The sequence below is a fragment of the Adiantum capillus-veneris genome, chromosome 3, assembly GCF_014529385.1.
Source record: "Adiantum capillus-veneris isolate H3 chromosome 3, ASM1452938v2, whole genome shotgun sequence".
NCBI lineage: Eukaryota > Viridiplantae > Streptophyta > Polypodiopsida > Polypodiales > Pteridaceae > Adiantum > Adiantum capillus-veneris.
In genome coordinates, this window is record NC_140933.1 from 120,069,755 (window position 1) to 120,089,163 (window position 19,409).

The following is a 19,409-nucleotide window of genomic DNA, read 5'->3' on the forward strand; positions in this document are numbered from 1 at the left end:
CTATCCCAAGAGACCTTAGAGATCTATCCGTCGAGGAGAGTTGAACTCAAGATCTGTTATTCAAGAGGGAAATGGCATAACCAATCTACCACACTTGGGTGATAAAAGGTTTTTATATCTATATATATATATATATATATATATATATATATATATATAGAGAGAGAGAGAGAGAGAGAGAGAGAGAGAGAGAGAGAGAGAGATTGTCGCCTTTGGCACTGCTTTGTAATCATCATGATCTTGCCCTCAGAATCGGCACCATTTGGCCGTTCTTAGGGGATTTTCGAGTAAAAGAAACCAGCCTCTTTGCCAAAAAAAGGTTGCACAGCAATGCATATCTAGTACCTTTGCAAATGATGAGGTGCTCTCTCTCTCTCTCTCTCTCTCTCTCTCTCTCTCTCTCTCTCTCTCAGGAGGAAAGGACTCCAGGCTCATACTCACATTATGAGAGAAACTTGCAATTGGTGCAAGAGAATGTGAGCTCCAATTTGGAAACTCTGACAAGAAAAAAAGTGGAAGGCAAAGAGTGCTTGTGCTAAGAGCAGTTGGCTGCAACTGCTAATTTCTTCACTTGATCGGGGCATGGATCTCCTCCAAACATCGCCGAAGATACAACAATGCTGCACTTAGTGTGCCCAATACATCTCTGTCAAGAAATTTCAAATTTCAAAATCTCTCTCTACAAACACACAATGGCAAATGCATGGTCTTGTAACAATTACACTACACAGCCTATCACAAGCCTCGAATTGATGTGTTTGTGAGTGGACGCATAAGTGTGTGTGTGTGTGTGTGTGTGTGTGTGTGTGTGTGTGTGTGTGAGAGAGAGAGAGAGAGAGGTTACCCTTTCTAAAACTCGCAACGACTTTGGGGAATGACACAGCCCTCGTTGGAAGTTTCCACATTTTCCTGTCGGACTCCCAAAGCTTGCAAAATCTATGGAGGTTATGGTTTGCCCCTTCCCACATTCAAGGTTAAGTTGTGGAAAGCTCACATTTGCCAATCCGAAAGACCATTTGCTCAGCGGTGGAGGATAGTCTTCAGCTACATATCCACATACTTTGTCAACAGCTCTTACCACAACTGAACTTGAGCTTGGATCACCACCAATTTCCTCGAACAGAACCAGAAGGTTGTCCTTTGGTTCTAGCCACGAGCGTGGCACATGGTACCTGTGAAAAACTCGCAAAACATGAGCCTTCTTGCTTTATCATGCTGTCAGAGAGTTTACTAGAGATGCAAAACCCCTTGAAATCACGTGCATTAAGGTCTATTCTGGAAAACCCTCACTTACGAAAATGTGACAAATGAGGGACATTCTTCCTATTCAACTAATCCGTACTGTCCTTGCATGGCACCCATATGTATGCAGAGAGAAAGGGGTACACTTTTCCTAATCAACTGGTGAATACCATCTACAATTGTACCCACAAGTATGCAGGGATGTGATGGAAAAAGACTATATATGTTATGTCCAATGTAATAGGCCATATATTTGCCAAAGCAAATACTTTATAACCATTACTTAGACATCAAAATGGGACTTTATCGAAGTTTTTACTAAGATAACTAACTCACTAGATTTGAGTTCTAGCACATAATATTTTTTGAGACATCTGTAAGAAATGCCTGGTAGCTTGCTTGTGTCGCTATTTTTAAGGTTCTTAAAGAGAGAGGCTTTTATTTTAGTAAAATAAGCAAGGTCCGTGCAATAAACATAGTAATACAACCAAAATATATGACCTACCCACTAGTTTTAAAGGTAGTGAGAAGATGACTAAACTCACCATCTTTGAGAAGGTTGTCCACAGTTTGATACACATTTGGTTGAGTTGAAAACACCTCTATAATCACAGCCATTGGTGCAACTGTCGGAAGACACATTGTAGGCGGGCCAAAATCTGCCAATGCTTTGTCCATTAATCCAAGCTTGGCCCTTCCCCATGCCATGTAAATCAAGGGCCACTGGATCATCTCCACCTGGAGCATCAAAGTATGTCTGCTAGCAAAGAAAGGAATGTTACATCTTCACAAATGTACAGTTTTGAGCTGAAAATATGAGAAGAAAATATTAGGCCTTACCTTATACCAAGTTAGGGACTTATTTGTGGGGGCAACAGCTGATGACCAAGCCACATACTTCATGCCATCAGCTTCATATAAACGCAGCTTTTCACCTTTAACACCTACCTGTAATGTAAGGCCCAGTTGATCTCCCAGCATGCATGACCAAGCCACCATAGATATACAATCTCAGACATGCAGCATAAATTATGTCGTAGCATAGCGATGAGAGGAAATTGGCCAAATGGCAGGCAGACTCGGGCATCGACAGGCTTTTGCAGACAGCATGTGCTTCTAAACAATTCTTTCGGCATCTACATCACTCTAGGCAGTCTCAAGCCATACGGAGAGTTAAATTATCGTCAGGAGAGTGGACCTCCTTACGGGAGCTGGCACAAGTCTTGCACTCTCATTACTGCAAGATCTTTAAGGCTCCTTTTTCTCCTACACAAGAAGCTCGCCAAGCGCGTCACTTGTTTCTATCGCATGTTGCTCCCATTATTTCGATGATCAGGCTTGAGACTTGCAAGTTGTTTTCACTGAGTTGGAATCGTATGCCAGCTTGCTTGAATAGGGCCGTTGGAAAGCTCCTGGTTGGGATGGTCTTTCTATGGAATTTTTCTTGTCTTTTTGGGATTATTTAAAGCTGCCACTGCTGATCATAATGAATACGGCTTGGGAGCAGTAGGAATTGCCCTCCTCTTGGAAAGAAGGTTTGCTAATTTATTGGATGGATCTCTCACAGAATCTTGGCCTTTGGGACGCTCTATAAGGCAGGGATGCCCTCTTAGTGCTTTGCTTTACGCAATTGCTACACAGCCCTTGCTTATATATTTGGATTCTTTGACCTCCACTGGTAGATTGCATGGCCTAACTTTACCTTCTAGACAACACTTTATCGGTCAGGCCTATGTGAAAGATTCTTTATTTATGCCTCGCAATCACTATGATGATGTACAATAAAGTATGCATACTCTTCACTTTTTTGGATTGGCGGCAAGCCTTGAGTGTTAATTTTTGTAAATCCAAGTTGTTACCTCTAAAAGAGCGTGATTGGCATAAGATATTGTGGCCTGGGCAGATTGTTTCTCCGCACGTTATGATTCGCCATTTGGGTTATCCGCTGGCTTGGAATGTATCAACTGCGTAGAAACTAGATTGGGTGCTCCAACGTTTGCGTTCCAAGTTGAATTATTAGAAACTGTCCGAGTGGCCACTACATGTGCGTCTCCGGATTGTCCAGTGCATTCTCGTGGCTTATGTGCATGGTCTCAGTTGAGCCTGCAGTCCCTTATGTCTAGTATTTAGAGCATTTCTGGCAGACTTGGTCTGCCACGAAGGGTCTTCGGCTTTTCTCTATGGACAAGCTATGTTCTCTCAAATGGCTTGGAGGGCTGAGTATTTTGGACGTGCAACGTCATGTTCTGGCTCGGAAAGCTATTCTATTGCCAGTCTTGGAGGAGCAGCAACAACCCTGGGCTCTCATGGTCTCGCATTTGTGTACGCATATTGTCACGCCATCTTGTGGTCATTGGCAGCCGACATATTTTTGGGAATCTTGAAGGACGCATTCCTAGATGTCCTTTTACTTTTTCTCTCATTGTTGATTGGAAGGCTGTCACTTCACATTTGGCATGGCATGGTAGACAATCCTCTGTGGGTAGCTCCCTTCGTTTGGAGAGTTTGCATTGGAGCAGGGACTTCTCTTCCACTCTGGGCAATCTGCCAGGTGCATCAGGTGGTGGATGACAAGGGTCATGCTCTTTCATTTACTGATGCGATATCTCGGTTTTTGTTAGATCTCCACTATTCTCCTTTCTGGCAAGAAATTAAAAAAATGCTTGCTGATCACTCACCCATTCCATCTTTGGAAGTGGACTCCCGCTTCTCTGATTGGAACCTTGCTACTGCCAGATTGGACTGCATTTCAGCTGGCAATGTCTATGCCCTCTTGCAATCTGATGTGTGGATTGTGTATCATGGTAATCAACTGTGATCACTCTCCGAGTCATCCTTGTGGTGGCAACGAACATTGTCCAGCATTTGGAAGAGTCATCTACCTTTGAAGGAACATATTTTCCTGTGGCGCTGCTTAGTGGGAGCCCTACCTGTTGGCAGTGTATTACATGCACAACATATTGTGCCTTCTTGCTGCCTCAGATGCCTTGAAGCTAAGGAGACTGAGCCACACCTATTGTAGGGTTGTCGTTGCTCGAGAGCCTTGATCCGACAAGTGTTGGTTGCTCTTCGGATGCGTTTTCCTTCCGGCATTTTTCACAAACGGTTTTGGCTTTTTGGGGTCCTCCAGCCTCCACAATCTCAGTTTACGGCGTTCTTTACTTGGGTCAGATTTTGAGTTTTGTGGGCCATCTGGCACCATAGGAACTCATTGATGTTTCAAGGCGCTGATGTTGACCCATTTCCCTATTTCAAATTGTCGCTTGCTCAAGCGCTCCATTTTGCTCATGATGTTAGGGAGATAACTCTTGATGCCTACAGGATTTACTTTAACTGTTCTAGCCTCTAGAGTCTCATAGTGCTCCGCTTTTTGTATCTCTTATTTTTCATGGATATTCCTCGCTTTGTCGGTGCTTCTTTTCTTAACAAAAGAGCGGACCACCATGTCCGTGCATTGCCTTTCAGAAAGGATGTTGCCCGTCTAATCTTGGAGTGCTCTGTATAGCAACCTCCAGAAAATGCTATATCAAACTGTTGGATAAAGGCTAAAGCCTTAGAACCATCTCGAAACCCTGAAAAGGTTTGAAACTTTACCGCTTGTCCACCTTTGAATTCTTTGGCCTTCTTGCCCTTGTCGTCGAGAAAATCATATTGATCAGCTCTGTAAAAGTGCTTCCTTTTTTAATAAAACGTATAGTCTGTTCGTCGTTTCTTGCCCTATTTGTCCTCATCACTCGAGTCAAACTAGGATGAGCTATCCGAGCTGTCACCAAAAGATGAGGACGAATTGGACAATGATTCAAAGCCTACACGCTTCTTTTGTTTTCTTGCTTTCTCAAAAGAGGATTTTCGGCCCAAGTAACCAGGGAAGTCAACTCCCTTGTTATGTTTCTTCAATTGCTTCTCCTTTCACCCGAAAAGTTGGTTGACTTGATTTTCAACAATGTCCTTGAGTTCATCTTCAATAAACATTCGTGGGACAGGAGGTTTCTTGATTGCCGGTTTTATTGGCAACTTAATGGCTTTCTGCCAATGAGTATGCATTTCATCCATCGAGTGCCGGGTCAAAAATTTGGTATATTGTGGATCCTTGGCAAACTGAAGCATCTGCTTTGCGCACTCGTCAACCTGCTGTTGACGTTGCATCTCCATGAGTTCATACTTTGAAGGCAGAGGTGGCCCGTACTCGTTCCCTGCTAATCCACTTGAATTTTCCGTACCGCCTCCCGCTTCGGAGATGATAGATAGAGTCGCCTGATTCTTTTCGGAATCCATATGTAATCTAGGATTCTTTATGGCTTTATGCCCTGTAAGACAGAGCGATGCAGACGGGTGCGAGTCCGATGCACGATGAAGTAAGGGTGGGAGTGGCTAATAAGTCAAGGGTCCGCACACGAAGCTTCTTCAATAACAATTTCCAAAGTGCCCATGTGCCATGTTTGCTCTTTGATAGGATTGGTGTGCTTTGAGAAAAGTACACGTCCGATGCTCTCATATCACTATAACAGACTTAGGCACCCCAAGTCTAGAATCTGTCGCGACACGAGAGAGAGATTCACTGAAAATAATTCACAACTTTAAATAAGATTTCAACTCGAGACAACACGGCCCGACGTAGTTCCGTGCCTCAAGGTATTGGCTCCAAAACCTGGCACCCCTTTCAGTATTTCTTTATTTTATTAAATCTTGAGCAAAGTACAACTCCCGTCGGGGTCCTCTACTCTCAGACTCTGCATCCAAATGCTCTGAGAAGTGAGGCCCCTAAGGGTCCTTTTATTCTTACAAGGGATGCCAAAAGCAGAGCCCCAAAAGCTTATAAACTCAAAAGCAAAGAGTCCCAAAAGAAACTGGTCAAAAAGCTGCCCCAAAAAGCATCAACGCAATTTGTGAAAATCCATACAACAACCACGTCAACATGTCAATGCGATATGTGGAGATCCGTACTGCTATTTGTACAGTTTCTGCCACTTTAGCATGTCAGTGCGATATACAGAGATCCGTACTGATGTTCGTACAGTTTTTGCCACATCAACACCTCTGTACGATTTCTGCCACGTCAACGCCTGTCTGTACTCCCACGTCAGCACATCTGCCGTAAAGTTTCTGCCTGTGGGCGATCATGCCACGTCACCATTTTGTGACATTGGCTAATGTACATCTTAGTGCAAAGGCTACGTACATCTTAGTGCAAAGGTTGATACCAAAGGTAAAGCCAAAATGGGAGATTCTACTGATGGTTAGCAGACTCCAAAGAAGACTGCTAAACCTCGTGTTTCCCTTATCGCAAGAAATTATGTGCCTGCTTCAAATAGGAGAAGTGGTGGGACTTCTGAATCTGCCTCTCATGATCACAAGTCGCTAGTTGAAGCATGGGATAAAGTGGTTATGTCACAAAAATACGGAAGCGTAAACTGACGTTTAATTGCACTTCACATACTCAAGAGAATTAGAGAGAGAGAGAAAAAGCTTGACACTTCATTGGGGACCAGAAGATGGGTTGGTCCCCCCCCCCATAAAGAGAATATCTTTATTACTAAGGGAGAATCTTTACAAGCACAGGAAGAATCTTTACAAGCACAGGAACGGGGCGAAAGCCCGTCCTCTATTCTTTCTTGTCCGTCTTCTTCTTCTGACTGAGAGAGTAGAAGAACTGCCCAGGCACTTAGAGTAGATGCATATCCTCTGGTTGCACACCGCATGATCATCAGCATTACCATTAGAAACCATCAAGAGCATTTTCCAATGCAAAGAACCTATTTTTCCTATTTTTGACATTTTTCACTTATTATTTTAAGTGACTTTTGGTGGGAAACTGCGCAGGGCAATTTGCATAAGACAATATATAAGCAAACCCTAGCGCTAGCATTTCTGGCAAAAGAGCAAGGAGAACCCAGGCACCACTTGCAACAGGCTTCTCCATCTCTCTCTTAAGCAAGATCCCTAAAGAACCCTGGCATTTTCCCCTCAAGGTCAACCAGCGTTTTCAGCACTGCATTTCAGCGTTTTCAACAGCCTTGGACAGCGCTCTTGCAGTCCCCCTGTAGCAGCGTTTTTCAAGCCCTAAGTTCAGCGTTTTCAAGCCTTAAACTTCAGCGTTTTTAGCCCTCACATCAGCGCTTGCAGAACCAGCCAATCCAGCGTTTTTAGAGGCAGCAGAAGCAGCGTTTTCCAGCCAGTGAAGATCAGCGTTTTGGACAGCATTAGAGCAGCGTTCTTCAGCCAGGCTTATAGCAGATTTAGCAACATACTTCAGCATTTTTTCCTCAGCCTAAGGCAGCGTTTTCAACAAGGCACTAAGCGTACAGATCAGCCCCAATTTGGTGCAACAAGAACCAACTCAAAGCATTCATGTTTGAGCCTTAGCTTCGTCATTGTCGTCCGCACTGTCGACCTCGGCATAGCAGCATTTAGACTCATTGCATCAGCCCCTTGCATCAGATTGTGCAATCAATAGCATACACCTCTCTCGCCATCGAGAGAGGTGTCCTTGGAGGAGGGTTTGACAACTTCCTGGTGTCGTATTCTTCTCTCTCTATCTCTCATTCTCAGCACCTTCATTCACAGTGTTTATCCACTTTGTTTGTGATCACTTGCACTCTCTCATTTAAGAACGGAAGGCTCTCCCTTCCCTAAGTAAAAGGAACCTTGAGCACACTTCGGAGCACTTATCTTGAGCAAAGTTCAACATTCACTTCCGCTGCTCCTTACATACGTGATGAACTGCCCATAATCTTTGACCGGCTTGGACTTCGAGGTGAGTACATGTAGGACCAACTCTTGCATATGTTAGTCTCTCTGCGCCTCACGCTCTAACTCCAAGGCCGCTCTCCTTTCTTCGGCCGCTATGCGTTGAGCTTCGCGTGCTTGCTCACGCTCAAGCTCCATAGCTGCCCTTCTTGCTTCGCGCTCGCGATCCAAGACAACCTTTCTTTCTTCGATCGCCATGCACGCTTGATCACGCTCGCGACCCAAAGTGGCACGTTGCGCCTCTTGTTGTAGCATCATCGTCTTGACCAAAGCCTTCATAGGATTTGGTACAACCCGTGGCATGGATGGGGAAGGGTTGGAAAAACCTCCTGGTGGGGAAAATTCTTCTTCACCACCTCCATGCTCATCACCTTCTTACAAAGTTCCATTCCGCTTCGAGTGATGACCATACACTGAGATCTTGGGTACTTAAAGTTCGCGAGGAACTTGGGTTACATCCGTCTACACGAAAGCTTCTGTAGATAGGGCATCTTGAGGTTCTTGAGTTCTTTAGCTTGCAATCAGTGTTAGAGAAGGCTTTTCTCTTACCCAAGCTCGACTCTTCCCTGCGGGCCCACCCCTTGGCGACCTTGCACTCACACCAAAGTTGCTTTTTCCCACCTAATGTCGATTGGCCGGCCGCTAAGTGCACGGTTCCCTCTCAATGAGTGAAAAGAGGAACAAGGGGAGGCCGAACAAGCCCTTCTTTCTTAGGTTACCTGTCACTCTTCAAAAACACGATTAGGAATTCACACACCCAAGTAGACTTGGGTTACGTGCGACCACAACAAGCAAAAAATTTCTTATGGTTCTTTCCTTGAGTGTACAAAACACTGCCAAAGCTCTGATACCAATGTAAGGTGCAGCGGAAGTGAATGTTGAACTTTGCTCAAGATGAGTGCTCCGAACTGTGCTCAAGGGTTCCTTTTACTTAGGGAAGGAGAGCCTTCTGTTCCTTTAGTGAGAGAGTGCAATGATCACAAACAAAGTGAATGACACTGTGAATGAAGGTGCTGAGACTGAGAGAGAGAAAAGAATACGACACCAAACGGTTCTCAAACCCTCCTCCACGGCCCCCCCTCTCTATGGTGAGACGTCTATGCTATTGATTACACAAATCTGGTACAATGGTCTAGATGTAATGGACTTGCCGACGATGTCGACGACAATGATGACGACGACGAGGATGGGCTGAAATCTGCAAATACTAACTTTCTGCTGAATACTGACACTGTGTCGACGAGGACGGCAATGGCAACGACGCGACGACGATGCGCTGAAAACGAAGACGCTGAAATCTTCGGACAGCGGGCTGAATCTGAAAACGCTGGCTGATCTAACAGTACGGGAGGATCTGCTACAGGTAGGTGAGATCCCTGAGGCTAGGGGCTGATCTGCTGTGTCTTAAGTGCTGAAAATGCTGATGCACTAGGGCTGATCTGACGCCGGGATCTACAAACGCTAGGCAAAAGTCTGCAACTTAAAAATGCCAAATGCTCTGTAGCAAAAACGTTGATCTTGATCTGTAGCAAAAACGCCAAGGCTGATCTGCAATTTGGAAAATGCCAGGCTGAAACTGTAGCAAAACACTAGGCTTTATTTGTTGATGAAAACACTAGGCTGTCCTGCTTCTATTGGCTGAAAACGCTAGGTCTCTTGCCGGTCTTGCTGATTCTGCTGCCTCTTCTACCAGAAAGTTCTAGCGCTAGGTTTTATTTATAGTAAGTAGCTTAGCAACTTTGCCCTACTCAGTTTTCCAACAAAGTCACTTATTAAATAATAAGTGAAAAATGGATAAATAGGGAAAATGGGTTTTGTGCACTGTAAAATGCTCATGATGGGTACTGACTGTCATGTTGATGATCATGCTGTGCGCAACCAGAGGATATGCAACTAATCTAAGTGCCTGGACATGCACGGCTTGCGCACAGGCTCACAAAGGTGCCAGAACACTTCCTAAGCTGACCTGAACCCTAGACCTGAAGTAGCTTGTCCACATGCACATAGGGTTAGATGTGCACATGACATTGGATGTTCTCTATAATGCTAAATTAGCAGAAACAGGTCTTGTTCTTACAATTAGGTACATGCCCAGTGTGTTGAGCCCGGAGGACCAACATGTGGGGTTGTGGATTGCTCAATGACACGTGCAGGTATGTGTTGTGCACGACTCTCATGACAGAAATTGGAAGAGCAGAACTGAAAGAAAAAGAGATATTGCACATGGAGAGCTCTGCATCTGCTATATGATGAGAATGAATCAATGAAGTCGTACAAATGCCTAGCAGATTCATAGGTTCTTCAAGCTCATTGCTACATTAATCGAATGATAAGTAAGCTGCAAGCAGTTTTGATAAATACCTGATGTAACCATTGTTGAGTGGATAGGTCGAGTGTGCCGTTCTCAAAACCTTCCACATAAATGGATCCTTGTATGCCAGTTCCAGTCAAATCATAACCTGTAGCACCAGTCTGCCAATTGTTCTCAGATAAATTTCATAATGTGTCATCAAACACTAGCAGCTTTATGGAAATGATGAGATGTAGCAGTGAAGGTCTTTTTGGCGATTCAAACAGCTAGGAGACTAGCAAATGCACGTACGCCCATACACGTGCGGGCACGCAACAAAGTGGAAATGAAGGAGATTATCTGCTTACCTGCAAGCCTACAGTCATACTCAATAATGCAATTTTATTTGTGCCTGCATGAAGCTTGATTGGTTGAATAACTTGCACAGATGGACTGCCCCATACCCCTTGAGCACTAACTGCAGGGCAGATATGTTAAATCATCAATGTGTGCTGAAGGGACACAACCATGCCAGCACTCCGCACAAAAATTCATGCTACGTTATTACAGCAAACTGAAGTCTGAGACACTAAGAACCAAATGACTGGATACCTATAAGCTCATCATTAATGAAAACATGAACTGCATCTCGCATTGAGTCGATAATGAGAACAGGGTCTGTTCCATTTTCAAGGAAAGGTTCAGTCTCAGAAACCTGCAAACTGAGATTCAATAACATAAGAGTGTAAACCTCAACCGAGGTAAGCAAGCATTGCCGGTAACAAAATCTTGGTTACCTTGTTGTATACCATAAGTAATCAGTAGTATCTTTGGCTGTACTAATCTGCTCTAAACACCTGTTATCTGCAAGAACATTGCCGCTCCACAGGCCAACCTTTTCTCTATACCACTCCCATTTGACGATGTCCAAATGCTCGACGGGCTTCATTGCCATCAAAGATGTTTGGGCAGTAATCTTGGCGGAATTAAAAGCAACATTTACACAATCCGGCAGAACGCTTATTGACCATCCTGGCAGGTTGTATGAACGGCCATTGAAATTTACGGTTGCATCTGATGTGTTGCTGTTGGATATGAATGCTGCGCATCGTTCTGTTTCGTTCGAATAAGCATAAACCTGCAGGCTTCTTCATCAAAGCGACTCAATAACATGAATTGTGGCCTATGAGGTTTGCATTTCATTCTTGTGTACTTTTGAAAGAAAGAAAAAACAAACCTCCACATCTGGTCCAAGCCAGGAGTTCAGAGTCGTATCGCCTTTAGCCATAGCCGGTTCACACAACTTGAGCGCTTGGTGCATATCCTTCAAATGGCCCCATTTTGGCTGCCTGATCAGTCCTGTGCAATGCGAGAAGAAGCTCTCAGTTTTGGCACTCTCTAATCAAGTTACAGCATAGAGAGGCTAGAAATTCTCAATCACTTTTATACAAGGCCACTTATGCTACAGGGTGCCCTCTATTACAATCTCCGTAATATGAATCACTCAGAATAAACTATCTGATTTAGAAAATCTCTTCTCAGGCTACTTTGGACAGTCCTGGTTATGTTGAGGCTGGGGAGCATCCGGTTGCGTATACACGGAATGTGCCATTGTCATTGACAGATAGCAAAGTGAAGTATTTGGCTGATTTACTGCATGTGCCCAAGATTACAAAGAAATTTGACACTACAAGCCAATGCAAGGCAGCCACGAAATAATCATAGTCCCATCTGCAAGCATCCATTGGGCATGAATGATAGCCTTCCACTTTTGTAACAAGCTGAACACCAACAGGCGACCCACATTGTCAAAGCAAACTCATGTTTCTTCCCCTTGTAACAATTTGAGCAACTGTGGAGGTCTTCCTTAGGAAAAAAGGAGAGCTGTAAAAGTGGAAAATACACTATGGGGTAGAGAAGACAAATTATGTACACTTTAAATGCATCAGCCAATACACGTGGATTCAAAACGATATACCTACAACAGAGCAGGGATTTTATGTCACGATAATCTTACCGTACTCATCGATTGGAGCATCATAGTCATAGGTAGTCGTTATGAAAGGACCACCTGCAGTGCGACCAAAGTTTGTGCCTCCATGGTACTAGACAGCACGTACTCATCCCTCAATCAAATCTCTCTCTCTCTCTCTCTCTCTCTCTCTCTCTCTCTCAGCAAAAAGTGGGCTTGTGAGAAGTTGTCACCCCTTTGCATTCCATAAAAATAGACAAAAGGCCCATATACAAGAAATATGGGAAAAACCTAAAAGATGTACAATGATCTCTCTCTCTCTCTCTCTCTCTCTCTCTCTCTCTCTCTCTCTCTCTCTCTCTCTCACACACACAAAGTTAATTACATTATGTTACAAAGAGAGTGTAACAAACTTGGACACTCCAAGTCCAGAATCTACTGCGACACAACACAAATTCACTTCAAAACAGTTCACAATTGATTTGACACGGCCTGGCGGAGTTCCGTGCCAAGAGGTATTGGCCCCAAAAACTGGCGCCCCTTTCGGTATTTCTTTTTATATTAATCTTCGAGCAAAGCACAACTCCCGCGGGTGCTCGCTCTCAAACTCTACGTCTAGATGCTCTACAGAGGGAGCCCCCTTGGGTTCTTTATAAAGGTTACAAGGGTTGCTAAAAGCAGAGCCCCAAAAGCTGCCATAAATAAAGCAAAGGCTTAAAATTAAAGCAAAACCCAAAAGCTGCCCCAAAATATTGCGTAGCCTTTTTCCAGTGGAAAATTGGGAATCCGTACAACTTTTGCTTTTTCCGTACGCTCGGCGCTTTTTTTCCGCCGGATTTTACGAGACTTCCACGTCAACATTTGTAGTGAAAATCCGGAACTGTTGCCACGTTAGCCGACGTGTGTGTGTGGTTTCTCCTGCCCAAATGGTTGCCACGTCACCGGTTTGTGACATACCCCCCTCTTGAAAGCATTGTAATTGCCCTCGATTACGCCTGCAAAACAGACAGAAGCCATAAACTGTCTTAACAAACACTGACTGTTAGTACCGACGCACTAGGAACACACATCTAGCACATGTACCAATCGACAGTCGCATCACTTGACATCACAGGACATCACATGACAAATCACATTCAAGATTTCATTCAGATCTCAGACCATGATTAATCGGCAACGTATTTAGCAATCACATCTAGATCCATCGGGACCTCATAGATGCCTGATTAACTAATCCTTATTGCAATCACGTCTATCGAGATCGTTCAGACCGAAATGCTGCAGTCATTTCGTGTATCGATTCCTGCACTTAAACAAGTCAAGAATAAATCAGTATCATTGTTTTCGAGAATTCCAATTCATAAAGTCATTACAACAGAATACTGTCAACTCACAGATCCCTGAAACTCAAAAGAGACATCAGTGACTTTAGTATAAAAAATCAAGGCAATTTGTTGACAAAGGAGCGGAGCGACTCCCCTCTTGTGCATACCCGCTACACCAAATTCCGCCCAAGCTGAGTTCGGGGTTCCATTCAGAACAGACTATGCTAAACCAAATGCTTCAAGGTAAAGATTCACAATCTGAGGAGTATCTGTCAGATCCTCCTCCTCCATTCACTTCGCATCAAGGGACCTTTGATCTTTCTGTGCCAATATTTGTTCTGGAACGAGTATCTGCTCGTTTTCCTCCACTTCGGGTTGATCATCTAGCTCCCCATCATCGGGCACATCGCCTTCAAAAGTCTTCAAGAGACTTACATGAAAAACATTGTGAATTCTCAAAGTATCGGGCAACTTTAGTCCAAAGGAGACATCATTTATCTTTTCGGAAAATCTGGAAAGGTCCATAGTATCTCATGCTAAGCTTTCGAAAAAGCCGCTCCTTTTCCTTTTCCTTTTTCAGGCGTGCCTTCTCAAAACATAAGAGCACCCAATCATTCTCCTTCAATTTCAAATCGCGACGATGTCGAGCCTGCTACCTTTTTCTGAGATTTCTCCAAAGCCTTTCGGACCAAGTCCAAGTCCCTCGTGAACTGGTCGGCTTCAAGAGAAAATCGTATCTTTAGTGCTAAGGAAGGATGGAACCTTCGTAGCAAATTCAATAATCTCAAATGACACCTTCCCCATCAAAGAGTTAATCGTGTTATTGTAGGCATATTCCACCAAAGGTAAAAACTTTTTCCCACGTAGTCTTCTGATCCAAAGAAGAAGACTTCAACAAATCCAGTACAACTAATTGCTCATCTGTCTGCAGGTGTAAAGATGACAAGAACTGCAACCGCGTGCCAAAGTTCTCCCAAATAGCCTTCCAAAACAAACTCGTAAATCGGGGATCTCTGTCGGAGACAATTGTCTCAGGCATGCCACGTAATTTGAAGATCTGGGCCACAAACAGTCTCTAAGTGATCCGGCTTGACTGTTTTCTTCACTGGAATGAAATGAGCTTGCTTACTAAATCTGTCAATAACAGTCCAGATACCATCGTGCCCACTCTGTGTTCTCGAGAGATCAAAAATGAAATCCATTGCAATACTTTCCCAGGGACTGTTGGGTATGGGTAAAGGCTGTAACAATTCCTCTGCTTTACACCTGTCAAACTTGACCTTCTGGCATACCAAGAAACTGCGTACAAAATCATCCACCTCCTTCTTGAGTCTCGGCCAAAAGAAGTATCTCTCCACACCTTTCAAGGTGGTAGCAATGCCGCGGTGACCCGTAAATGGTGGACAGTGGCATTCGGTTAGAACCTTTTCCCTCAACGGGTGCGTAACGCACAACATCGTTTTCTTCATCAAGTAGCCATCCCGAATGGAATATCCCATTCCGTATCCGAGTGAAAATATCTGCAAAATCTATATCTATGGCATACCAATCGACCTCATCCTCCAAGCTCCTATGATGTATCGCGGAAATAGCTAGAACCAACGGCTTCCGGGAAGAAGTATCTGCCACCAAATTGTTTTGTCCCTGCACATGGACAATCTGGAAGTGAAACTGTGACAAGATGTTTGCCCACCGCATCTGCTTTTCCGATAGTTGCTTTTGTAACAAGAAGTAGCGTAAACTCTGATGATCTGTGAAGACCGTAAAATCCACTCCGAGTAGGTAATGTCACCATTGAGTAAGAGCATGGGTAACCGCCAAAAGCTCTTTCTCATAAATCTGTGTTGTCAATTCCGGCCTTGAAAACAATCGGCTCTCATAGGCAATGACATGGCCTTCTTGCATTAAGACCGCACCCAGACTACAACCACAAGCATCACAATATACTTCAAATGACTTCTACAAGTCCGGCAAAGTCAAAACTGGTCCTGTAGTCAATATCTCTTTGAATGTCTGAAAGGCAGTCACCTCTGTGGATCCCCACGATGAAGGGACTCCTTTCTGTGCCAACATATGCAAAGGGGAAGCAACCTCTGCAAACTTTCTAATGAACCGCCGGTAGTAAGAACATAAGCCCAAGAAACTTCTAACTTCATGGACATTCTTCAAGTCGGGCCAATCACGGATAGTCTCTCATCTACACTCTTGTTGCTAAGACAATGTGTCCCAAAAAGTGTATCTCTGGTAGGAAAAATTCATTTTTCTTTGAATTAATCACCAACTTGTGATCTCGTAATGCTTGAAAGACCTGTATAGCAGATGTGCTCTATGTCTGCCTCATCCTTCGAGAAGACAATGATGTCATCAAAGAAAGTGCCAACAAATAGTCTGTACTCTCGTTAAATCCTGTCCATCATTCGGTTAAATGTCGCTGGAGCATTGGTTAGGCTAAAAGGCATCACCAAAACTCAAATAAACCAAAAGTCGTCCGAAAAGCTGTCTTGTAGACATCCCCCGGCGCGATTCGGATATGATGATATCCGCTCTTCAAATCGATCCTGCTGAAACATGAGGATCCCTGTAGTCAGTCAAGAATATCATCGATTCTAGGAATCAGAAATCTGTTCTTGATGGTGATTTTATTGAGAGCTCTATAATCGATGCACATTCTCCAAGATCCGTCTTTCTTCCAAACCAACAACATTGGAGAGCAGCACGGTGAAGTACACGGCTAGACAAGACTCTTTTCCAAGAGGTCTTTCACTTGGTTCATAATTTCTTCATTCTGGGGTCGGCTCACACGGTAAGGTGGCCGGTTCGGTGATGTGCTTCCAAGTATCATATCAATGGTATGATCCTCAGAACGAGTTGGTGGCAACTCGCCTGGCAGGCCCTCAGAAAAGCAATCGGCATGAGTGTGGAGAAAATCTTGGCGTTCTTTTCCTAGGTCAAAACATATTCAACCTTCAATCATCATTAAGTTCTCTCCTAAAAATCGAGGAAAGAAGTTGAATTTCATCAAGTACAATCTCTGTGCCCTTTATTTGTCAAAGTCGCTTTCTCAGCCCGAGAGTCAACCACAGCATTGTTCGTATGGTACCAAGGGATTTCGAAAAAGGACGTCACAACCTCCCAAGGACATTACGTAGAACTCCTCGTACCCTAAACACCCTTGACATTGCAAACGAAGTTTGCCAATGATCGATGTAATGGCATCATCCCGTCCGGGTGCCGCTAGAACTATTCCCGCCTGTGGCCTCAGCCTGTCGAGCGTAATCCCAAATCGAGCCGCCAATTCAAGTGAAAAGAAGTTGGCCTTGACTCCTCTATCACAGAAAATGAGGGCTTCCTATTCTTTCACTTTGCCCTATGTGCAACAAAGTTTGTACTTTCGTTCATCTGATTCGGTTCGGGCCCCACGCAATGTGATACCAGTTCTGTTTTCATTTGCCACATTCCTCTGCTGCTCTAGAACTCTCTTGCTTGTCTGCAATCTATTCTTGTTGTGCCTTTTTGGGGCACTTTGCGGAAATGTGCCCATGTTCCCTGCATCCAAAACACTTGCCCTCTTTGAGATAGATAACTCTTTCTCTAAGAGTCTGTCGGGGACGTGTATCATTCTTTTCGTTGTTCTGGGAACTCTTTCTCTTTCTACTTTCATTGTGAGAGGTCTGTTGGGTTCTCTGAGTCAAGATCTCTTCAGTGGGGTAAGTCAAATTTACCGAATGTATAGCAAAAACCCGGTTTCACATGACCCGTCAATTCTTCAAAAGAATTTAACTTCTGTTCCAAGCAATAGTCTCGGATCTCTGTAGAAAGTCCACAGCAAAACCGCTCAATCTGTTCCTTAAACAAGACCTTCATAAATGAAGAGGCTGGTAGAAAAGAGTTCCAAAATCTCGCAATAAGCGTCCAAAGAATCTCCCTTGGTCATCCGAAGATGATTCCAAGCAGTTTGTATATCTCCTTTGTACTCCCAAGTCAGCCAAGAAGAAATAAAAAGCCTTTCAACCATTTAACCGGAGCTTCCTTTCTGAGTAGAAGAGTGTATCGCCATGTTCGAGCATCACGGAACCCAGAAAAGGAAAATCGATTGTCCACCTTCTTTAAATTCTTTGACCTTCTTGCTTTTATCTTCAAGGAAGTGATATTGGTTGGCTTTTTCAAAAAAAATGTTTCTTCTTTGCATAAAACATGTGATCGTCGGAGTCCGAAATATCTGAGGATGAGTCCTCGGTAGAACTGTCAGAAACTGGGTGAAATCTAGACCTCTTTGCCTTTTTCTTGCCGTTTCCGAAGCTTTGCTTTGTGCTTCACTTGTCCATGTCTTTCTGCGAGTACAGTTCTGCTATTCTACACTCGTCCGTCTTTTCGGCTTTACTCCCTTCATGAGAGTAAAAGCAATGGCCACACGCCATCTCGAGTAAATCGTATCAATCGGGTAATTCTTTAGGTGTATTACCAATCTTAGGTTCTTGGAGTACTTAATCAATCTGTTCACACATATGCCAATTTGCAGTCGACGTTTGTACTCCTTTTCTAGCAAACTTGTCCGAAAAAAAATTTGCCCAAATCTTCATTCTTTTCTTCAGTTCCCACGCCGGATCTTCAACTTTTCTTTGCCTTCCCACTGAGAGGAGCTATCTCTGTCAAATTCTTCACCAGAACCCATGTGTAATCTGGGATGTTTTATGGCTTTATGCCCTATAAGACAGAGTGATGAAGACGGGAGCGCGCTCGATACGTGATGTATGAAGGGTAGAAGTGGTTAACAAGTCCGCGGTCGGGGCACGAAGGTTCTTTCCCAAAAGTTGTGCGCGCTGTAAAAGGATTGGATCCTCCGTAGAAGAAGAATCTTTCTGCACTCTGATACCACTGTAACAAACTTGGACACTCCAAGTCAAGAATCTACCGCGACACAACAAATTCACTTCAAAACAGTTCACAATTGATTCGACACGGCCCGACGGAGTTCCGTGCCAAGAGGCATTGGCCCCAAAGACTGGCGCCCCTTTCGGTATTTCTTTTTACATTAATCTTCGAGCAAAGTACAACTCCCGCGGGTGCTCGCTCTCAAACTCTGCGTCCAGATGCTCTACAGAGGGAGCCCCCTTGGGTTCTTTATAAAGGTTACAAGGGTTGCTAAAAGCAGAGCCCCAAAAGCTGCCATAAATAATGCAAAGGCTTAAAATTAAAGCAAAACCCAAAAGCTGCCCCAAAATATTGCGTAGCCTTTTTCCTGTTTTTTCCCAGCGCAAAATTGGGAATCCGTACAGCTTTTGCTTTTTCCCTACACTCAGCGCTTTTTTTTCGCCGGATTTTACGAGATTGCCACGTCAGCATTTGCAGCGTGGAATCCGGGACTGCTGCCACGTCAGCCGGGGTGTGTGTGGTTTCTCCTACCCAAATGGCTGCCATGTCACTGGTTTGTGACAGAGAGCATCTCAGCATAGGCAGCTTGCCCAAAGACCTGATTTGGAACAAGACAATCCTCAGCACTTGGATTCTGATGATAGACAAGGGAATAGTAGCCTTATGAAGGACCTACTCAAATACATAGACGCATCACTACTTTTTACAATGGACCGTTCAAGATGGCCCACCATGGGTTACCTAGTCATGCCCTCATTGGGGCATCCTTCTTGATAGAGCCATCCAACTCGGCCGCTCACGATGCCTTAGGATGCGAGGATCTTCACATCGTAGACAAGGTCTGCATCGAAGACTACGGAGCATCGTTGACCGACATTGAGCAAACCCCCCCCCCCCCCCCCCCCCCCCCCCCCCCCCCCCCCCTCCACCCCCCGAGAGCTGACTATGGAGGACATTGAGA

The 19,409-nt window shown here is 44.3% G+C and overlaps 1 protein-coding gene across 1 annotated transcript in view; it reads right to left on the reverse strand.

Moving 5' to 3' along the window:
- Nucleotides 1-288: 288 nt before the first annotated feature.
- The window catches only part of LOC147461608 (beta-galactosidase 9-like), a 36,820-nt gene continuing 17,699 nt past the window's right edge, over nt 289-19,409 (reverse strand). Inside the window, exons 9-18 of the mRNA XM_086509108.1 lie at nt 12,297-12,384; nt 11,517-11,638; nt 11,077-11,417; nt 10,892-11,001; nt 10,648-10,757; nt 10,351-10,461; nt 2,083-2,190; nt 1,788-1,999; nt 845-1,172; nt 289-646 (exon numbers count right to left, since the gene is read on the reverse strand). Coding sequence (XP_086365234.1) covers nt 536-646; nt 845-1,172; nt 1,788-1,999; nt 2,083-2,190; nt 10,351-10,461; nt 10,648-10,757; nt 10,892-11,001; nt 11,077-11,417; nt 11,517-11,638; nt 12,297-12,384 — 1,641 coding nt within the window. The 3' untranslated portion in view covers nt 289-535. The remainder of the gene's footprint in view (nt 647-844; nt 1,173-1,787; nt 2,000-2,082; nt 2,191-10,350; nt 10,462-10,647; nt 10,758-10,891; nt 11,002-11,076; nt 11,418-11,516; nt 11,639-12,296; nt 12,385-19,409) is intronic.